At 54.9% G+C, this 8,378-nt stretch overlaps 1 protein-coding gene across 2 annotated transcripts in view; it reads left to right on the top strand.

Moving 5' to 3' along the window:
• The first annotated feature begins 359 nt into the window (after window positions 1-359).
• Myh14 (myosin heavy chain 14) overlaps window positions 360-8,378 on the top strand; it is a 72,665-nt gene continuing 64,646 nt past the window's right edge. Inside the window, exons 1-2 of one of the 2 annotated variants that reach the window (XM_071604224.1) lie at window positions 360-425; window positions 5,528-5,935. In XM_071604224.1, the coding sequence (XP_071460325.1) occupies window positions 5,531-5,935 (405 nt within the window). In that variant the 5' untranslated portion in view covers window positions 360-425; window positions 5,528-5,530. Of the gene's footprint in view, window positions 426-1,631; window positions 2,021-5,527; window positions 5,936-8,378 lie in introns of those variants that run through there. The other variant, XM_071604225.1, reaches the window with a different exon arrangement.

The following is an 8,378-nucleotide window of genomic DNA, read 5'->3' as shown; positions in this document are numbered from 1 at the left end:
AGGCATTCCGGCCTCCAGCCGCACCCCCCACGCCGGCCCTCACAAAGGCCCCCATTCAAACCGTGCGCACAAAGCGGCCCATTCACTCGGTCCTCTTGGGCCTCCTGTCCCCGGCCGCCCCCCGCTCCTCTCCATTGGTCACGCCGCTGCCCGTCAGGCCTCGGGTCCCACCCACGACCGCGCTGCGGGCCTCGGCTCTCCGGCCAAGATCTTTTCCCACGGCTGGCACCCTTCGGCAACTTCTGATTGGCCCTAGCCACCAGCCGCTCTTCTTGATTGGCGGTCGCTGGCCCCCATGGGCGGGGCCGTGGCTTGCCGCAGCAGGCGCGGATTGGTCCCCGCTGTGCTCGTGGGGGCGGGGCTGTCTTGGCAGACCCTCCTCTCTTTCTCCCCAGGCCGAAGCCTCTGGACGGCCCTGCAAGCCGGTGAGTGTCCTGGGTCAGCAACGCGCTGGGGGCCGCAGAGCGGGACTGGGCCCGGGGAGGCTGTAGGCTGGGGGCTGCGATCGGGCCCCGGAGGCCGGTGCGGGCAACCGGAGAGGGGCGGTGACGCGGACACTCACCTTGGGCGCGCAGGGGGACGGCGGCGGGGGAGGGGGGACAGGAGAGCTGCACTCCCCCAACCCGAGTTCCTACTGTGTTGGAGGTCGGGTCTGGGTCCTCGCTGGCGTCACCGGGCCTTTTCCACAAAAAGGGAAACTGTGGCTTTCTTTGGGACTGTGGACAGTTTAATACCTGAGTCATTGCCTTCAATCCCCCGCCCCCAGGATGGCAGTGTCTCTCTTTTCACGTGTAAAAACTGCGGGCCAGAGAGGGGTGGGGAAAGACCTTTTGAACACCTACGATGTCCTTGGCCGCTTTTATTTTTATAACTAAAACTATTTCCTTTTATTATCAAATTAACTCGGAGTGATTATATTGTACCCATTTCACAGAAAAGAAAACAGATGGAGGCAGGGACTGCAGAGAAACCAGGTGGAGAATTCTTTGGCGACAAAGTGTGTGCTGAGGCTCTCAATCTTTTTTTTTTTTTTAAATTTATTTTTTAGTTGTAGTTGGACACAGTACCTTTATTTTATGTGGTGCTGGGGATCGAACCCAGGGTCTCGCAGGTACGAGGCGAGTGCTCTACCGCTGAGGCACAACCCCAGCCCCTCTCAACCTTTTTAATCCCATAGTAGCCCCCTAAGGATGGCGGTGGCCACTTTGAGGACCTACCACATATTTGCCCCAAACCCCCCTTCTTTAGAATGGCAACTGACAGTCTGGGCTTGAATCCCAGATGTCCCTCTTAGTGTGTGACCTTGAGCACATTTCTTCATCTCTCCATGCCTCAGTTTCCCCGTCAGAGAAATGGAGATGCTAATTGTTCCTATCTCATTGGTTGTTAAGATCATTCCATGAGCTGTTCCAAGAGCTGTTCTAGGTGAGCAGAAAGACACCTGGCCCGTGGGGGACACTCTTACCGGTGTTTCATCCTCCATTCACCGGTGAGGAGCCGGCAGCTCAGCCGGCCAGAATTGCCTTTGGTCCTCTTCGCTTCACTCTGTGGACTGTGTTCTCCACTTCCAGGGGTGGGGACACCGAGGCTCAGAGGGAGTACATGGTGAAAAGCTGGCCTGGGCCTTTTCTCCACATCGCTTTATTAATTTCATGGACCGCAATCCCCAGCCAGGGAGGCTGGGAGCGGGATTGAATACTGGGAGTCCTAAGCCCTCTCCGCCGCGGGCCTTGACCTTCGCCCGCCGAGGAGGAGGAGCCCCTGGCGCCGCCGCCCATCTGGCAATAGGATCCCTCTGCCCTCCGGCTCGTCCCCCTGTCAAAGGCCTGCAGCTCCAGGACCCGCCCCCTTCCCCAGCCAGGCAGGTGCTGGGTGACATCAGACCCGGGCTCCCACCCCGTGACGCGACGTGGCCCCGCCCCGCGCTGGACCGCGGAGGTAGACGCACCTGAGTGCTTTGAAGAGGACCCGGGATTCCTGCGCCCCCTCCCCATCTTCCCGCTCCAGCTGGCGCCCCCAGGTAGTCCCGACGCTCAGCGGATGGGGAGGGGGCGACACAGGCCCTTGAGATGGGGTAGATGAGGTTTTGGACTCCTGGATCCGGAGATGGGCCCTGGGGGCCGGGTACCCCAGGTCTGAGCAAGGTCGGCAGCGCAGCAAGCCGGGATTCCTGGGCCTTGAGAGAGGGAAGGATGGGGGCCATTCAGGGTCTGGAGGCCTGGATTCCTAGATCTGAGGAAGGAGGTTGGGGCCCCAACTCCTGGATGTGAGGAGGAGGGCTGGGGCCTGGACCCTGGGTCTGGGGGTTAAGGGCTGGGGTCTGGCTTTCTGGGTCTGAGGGAGGAGAGACTGGGTTCTGGACCCCTGGGTCTGACGGAGGAGGCTGGGGTCTGAAGGAGGAGACTGGGGTCTGGACTCCCGGGTCTGAGGGAGGAGGCTGGACTCCTGGGTGGTAGCAAGAAGCTCAGGTTGGAGGTTGGATGCCAGCAGCCCCAACCCCTGCCCCAGGGCGGCTCCCTGGCTCCTTTCACTCAAGCCCAGCGATGTCTGCCCCTCCCAGGGCAGGTGCTCTCACCTGCCTAGGTGACACTAATGAGCCCTGGCAAAGCGTTCCTGCTGGCTGAGGGAGGGCGGGGGAGGGGGGGCGCAGCTGTTTGGACCAGGCCTGCTGGCTCACTCCTGTAGTGCCGCTGTCAGTCCTTAGAACCCAGCATCCTCCCTTCCAAGGGATTGAGGTGAGGTGAGAGAGGGCTGAGGGTTCAGATTGCTGAGTCCCAAGAGGGGTTTAGGGGGCTGGGGCCTGGATCCCTGACTCCAGGGAGGGAGGCCTAGGACGAGCGATTGCAAAAACTCCCAAACCCTTCCTGGTCAAAGGCCACGGGGCTGGAGAGGAAGTGGGTGGGGTGGGGTGGAGTGGGGGGTAAAGTCCCAGGGATGGAGCTTCTCTGGGTGTATCAAGGCCACACAAGAGGCCTGGGGTGAGCCTTAGCTCTTTGGGCTCCAGGGTGGAGAAATGCCTTTCAGTTTTCGGAGTGCAGGGTCCAGGGGTTGAAGCCCAGGAGTATCAGGGCCAGGAGAGGCTGGGAGCCAGGACTGCTGTTGCTGGGAGGTGAGGACAGCAGGTACCTCTAGGCCTGGTGACAGAGGTGGAAGCTCTGAATGGGGGAGGCAGAAATGACCAGAAGTCCTGTGGCCGTGGGATTGCAGTAATGGGTGTGTCTGAGGCAGGGGACAGGCAGAGGCAGCCTTCTCCCGGAGGACACAATGCAGGTCACTTCCTGCCCATCTTGGACTGCCTTGGGATTGCTGTCTGCTCACTACTGTCCACAGCCTCCCAGAGAGTGGGCGGGAGCCAGCGCGCTCTGGTTTATGCAGTGCCCTGGTGCTTGAGAATCACTCACAGACTCCTTGGATTGTCTGAGATCGGAGCTGGGCCCCTCTGCAGGAGCTCCAAGAGACAGGGCCCCTTGATGCTCCCCTGTTTCTCCCCATGCCCAGACCCTTCTGGGCACAGCCTGGTACTGGAAAGGCATCTGCAGAGTGAAAGCGAAAGAATGGGGCCAGTCTCTGCCCTACAGAGGAAGAAGGAGGTGTTAACTGAGGGGATGAGATGTTAGCAGGTGGGAAGACAGGTGTCAACACAGGTGTTCAGGGAACCAGATGACAAAAGTCAGATTAAGACCTTCCTGGGGCTCACATCTCAGAGTAAAAAGTCAGGTTATGTCCTTTGTCCCCTCCCTTACCTCACCTTCTATCCTCTTTCTCCCCATCTCCTGGCTCCAGTCTCCCTGGTCACTTCATAGTACCAGAGACCTATGAGCATATTCCTGCCTCAGGGCCTTTGCACTGGCTGTCTGGAAAGCTTTTACTCCCAACATCCCTGTGACTTGCTTCCTTCAAATCACTCAGGTCTTTATTTAAAAGTGCCACATCAGAGAGGCCTTCCCCGCCACCCCAATTAAAACTTCAATACCCCCAGCCTTAATGCCCTGTTCCCTGATTTCTTTCATTGGCATTCATTACCATTTAACATACTATATAATTTACTTACTTATCTTTTTATCGTCTCCTGGGATTAGAATAGCACTGCCAATATAAATAGACTGCAAGTCCAATGTGTAATTTAAAATTTTAAAAATTTCTAGTAGCCACATTAAAAAAAAGTTAAAAAGAACAGATGACATTAGTGAAATGTATTTTACTCAACCCAGGGCATCCAAAATAGTATCATTTCAATATACTAAATGGCACCAAATAGTATCATTTCAACATGTCACCAAATTAAAAAAAAAAAAAAATTCTGACGGGTTATCTTTCTGTCACACTGAATCTTTGAAGTGTAGGGTGTTTCTTATACTCAGAGTCCCATTGGGTTTGGACTCCTTATTTCAAGTGCCTGATAGTTACAGGGTGCTATTTATATTTAAGTTTAATTAAAGTAGAAGAAGGGGGCTGGGGTTGTAGCTCAATGGCAGAGCACTTGCCTAGTGTGTGTGATTTTCAGCACCACATATAAATAAACTGATAAATAAAATAAAGGTCCTACTACAATTTTTTAAAATATTTTTAAAAATAATAAAATAGAAGAAAATAAATATTCCCATTCTTTGGATCTACTTGTCACATCTCAAGTGTCCAGTAGCCCCAGATGGCAGAAGCTCCTGTGTCGGACAGCCTGGGACTAGAATGCACCCTGCTTCTGAAGGCAGGAACCTATGACCTTGACAGTTGCTACCGTGTAAATGCATAGAGCTGTGCCTGGTTCCCCAAGCCTGGCCAATTATGGAATTATTGAATGGATGGATGGATGGATGGATTATTGAATGGATGGATGGATGGATTATTGAATGGATGGATTATTGGATGGATGGATGGGTGGATTATTGGATGGGTGGATGGATGGATGGATGGATGGATTATTGAATGGATGGATGGATTATTGAATGGATGGATGGATGGATTATTGAATGGATGGATGGATTATTGAATGGATGGATGGATTACTGGATGGATGGATTATTGAATGGATGGATGGATTATTGAATGGATGGATTATTGGATGGATGGATGGGTGGATTATTGGATGGATGGATGGATGGGTGGATGGATGGATGGATGGATTATTGAATGGATGGATGGATTATTGAATGGATGGATGGATGGATTACTGGATGGATGGGTGGATGGATGGATTATTGAATGGATGGATGGATGGATTATTGAATGGATGGATGGATGGATTATTGAATGGATGGATGAATGGATGGATTATTGGATGGATGGATGGATGGATGGATTATTGGATGGATGGATGGATGGATGGACGGACGGATGGATGGATGGGTAAATGGATGAGTAGAGGTGGATGAATGGAAGCCACCTCTATTGACCTATTTTGCAGAAATGCAAAAGAAGTAAAAAGAGGTGAAGGAAGGTGAGGGTCCTGCCTGGGGGTTTGGAGTGGGGCTGGGGGCACCAAGGATGGAGCCCCATTGATGGGACGTCACCCTCCTTCTCGCCCCTGCAGACCATGGCAGCCGTGACCCTGTCGGTGCCCGGACGGAAGGCGCCCCCCAGGCCGGGCCCTGTGCCCGAGGCGGCCCAGCCTTTCCTGTTCGCGCCCCGCGGGCCGAGCGCGGGCAGCGGGCCTGGCGCGGGCAGCGCCCCGCAGGTGGAGTGGACCGCGCGGCGCCTGGTGTGGGTGCCCTCGGAGCTGCACGGGTTCGAGGCGGCCGCGCTGCGCGATGAGGGCGAGGAGGAGGCCGAGGTGGAGCTGGCCGAGAGCGGGCGGCGCCTGCGGCTGCCGCGGGACCAGATCCAGCGCATGAACCCGCCCAAGTTCAGCAAGGCCGAGGACATGGCCGAGCTGACCTGCCTCAACGAGGCGTCCGTCCTGCACAACCTCCGCGAGCGCTACTACTCGGGCCTCATCTACGTGAGTGGCCGCGCGAGGGCCGTGTCCCGGGGAGGGGGCGCAGGGTGTCAAGGTCCCCACCTGCATTGATGTCTGTCCTCCAGGTCCTGCGACTGTGCCTTCCCCAGGCCAAACACTAGCAGGACAGCCACTGGGGTGTCCAGATGGTAGATCCCCTGGGTTATAATAATAATGACGGGAACCAAAGAGTATAGAAAACTCCATGCTCCCGGTTAATCTCCCTCAGACAAAAACTAGCCTATTATCACCCCATGTCGTATAAGAGGTAACTGTGAGGCAACCCAGAGAGTTATAACATTGAAAACTAACCTCTAGTAAGTATTTGCTAAGCACGCTTCTAAGCTTTCTAAAGTACATGGTCTCAAAAAAATTTAACAATCATAAAGCATTTGGTCCCCATTTTACAGATAAAGAAACTGAGGCACAGAGAGGCCAAGTTCCTTGACCAAGGGCATCCAGTTAAACCTGGAAGTCAGGAATGGTCTGGGTCCAGGCTTGAGAGTGAGATGGGACTGACTCTAGTGAGGTTGATTGTGGTGTCTGTCCACCTCTGTGCTCATCCTTTAATGTCTGTCTCACTATTTAAGCTTTACAGCAAACAGAGGTGGAGGGCAGCAGGCTTAGTCCTGCTTCATGTTGGAATCCTCTGGGGAGTTCTTAGAAACTCAGACTATTTAAATCTGGGTGTGTGACTTTTTTTTTTTTTTTTTTTTAATAAGCTTCCAGGGAGGTTCTAGTGGGGTGATTAGTTCATTCATCATAGGGGCAAACAGGATCAGAAAGCGTGACAAGGAATGTCCACAATTATAATGAAACATAAAAATAATGACTGGCTAGCAAATATTTATCAAGCACTTATGAAGTGCCAAGCTCGGTTCTGAGCGCTGTGTGTGTTATCAGCTGTCCTCTAGGGCAGGGTCCGTTGACACCACCTGATGTTCAGGAATGTTAACTGCCCTGGGCCTGGATCACAGGGCTGTGGAGGAAGCATTCCTGGATTCGAACCCAGAGCCACGCTCTGAACACCAGCCTAGAGTGCCAGGGAATCTCAGCCTGGCCCCTGCCCTTCCCTGTCCAGGGCCACTAGGCACAAGATGAGGGTGTTCTGAGGATGTTTGATTCCCATTTGGAGACTGGGGCCCTGGAGGAGCTGTCGCTGGCATGGGGGTGGCTGTGGGGCTTGACTCAAGGGCTCTCTGGCCCTGGTGGAGCTGGCACCCTCTCCAGACTCCTTGCCCCAGGGGAGAGGACTGTGCCCAGGACACTGCTGAGGCCCCGGAGGTCAGAGTGGCACCCCAAACATTTGGCCACTGTTTTTTTGAGTGAACGCTCTGAACCCTCACAGCCACCTCGTGGGGTCTTTGCTGTCATCTGTGTTTTTCAGATGAAGCCTCACGGGGGGGAGGGGGGGAGTCCTTGAACAAACCCCACAGCTGGGAACTCTGCAGTTGGATCTGAACCCAGGTCAGGAACCCAGACCCCAGGTCCGAGCCGCTGCGCTAGGAAGATTATCAGTTAGTTCAGTGGGAACACTGTAAGCCAGAGCAGGGGCTGTGGCTAGAGAGCCAGAAAGTTGGGTCTGGAAGGTGGTTCCAGAAGTCCAGCGGGAAGCGAGGGGCCCTGATAATGATCACTAGTGCTCAGCGAGCACCCGCTTCCTGGGTCAGCGGGGTCCAAACTTCTTTCCCATACAATCTCGTTGCCCCACCGCCATCTACAGGAAGCCATGAGGCTGGGATTGTCAGCTCATTCTCCTCATAGCCTGGAGGGGGAGGCCATGGACCCAGGAGGGTCTGGTCACATGTGGAGCGAGCTGTGTTCCTGGGTCCACGCTGGGTCCTGTGAGTGCCACACAAGCTTGCACGAGGCTCACCCAGTGTGGGAATTGCTTTTCCTGTCCCCAGTAAATGAGGACAGGGACACCCACAAAGGCTGCTTGCTCGGCAGGGTCAGCAGAGACTCAGCTCCACCCTTCTCGTCTTAGGACGGTGCTTAATACACACCTGTGGTCCAGCTGGTGGAAGGGAGAGTGTGGCCCGGTGGAAGGTGGGTTCCCAGGGCTCCAGAAACCCAGGTTCCGTCCTCGAGAACCTGTTGGCCTGGAGTTGCTGAGGAGCCCTTGATGCAGGGGTGCGGGGGAGGCCGTTTAAGGAGCTCCCCGAGTCTCTGGAATACACCTCAGGCCATTTCGCCCTCAGAATCCTTTGAGGTGACGGGTTAAAAGCCCCATTTCCCAGGGCTGCATACTGAGGCTTAACGAAGGTGAATCTGGGCTGGGGAGGTGACTCAGGGGCAGAGCGCTTGCCTAGCACGCGGAAGGCTCAGGGGTTAATCCCCAGCTCGGCAAAGCAACAGAAAAAGAAAAAAAGGCAAATCTGTCCTGCAAAGTCCCCCAGAGCTAGAAAACCCCTCCTCTGGTTTCCAACGCAGGATGGAGTGGCTT

This window comes from Marmota flaviventris, chromosome 18 (genome assembly GCF_047511675.1).
Source record: "Marmota flaviventris isolate mMarFla1 chromosome 18, mMarFla1.hap1, whole genome shotgun sequence".
NCBI classification, from domain to species: domain Eukaryota; kingdom Metazoa; phylum Chordata; class Mammalia; order Rodentia; family Sciuridae; genus Marmota; species Marmota flaviventris.
This window is presented reverse-complemented; position numbering and strand designations above follow the sequence as displayed.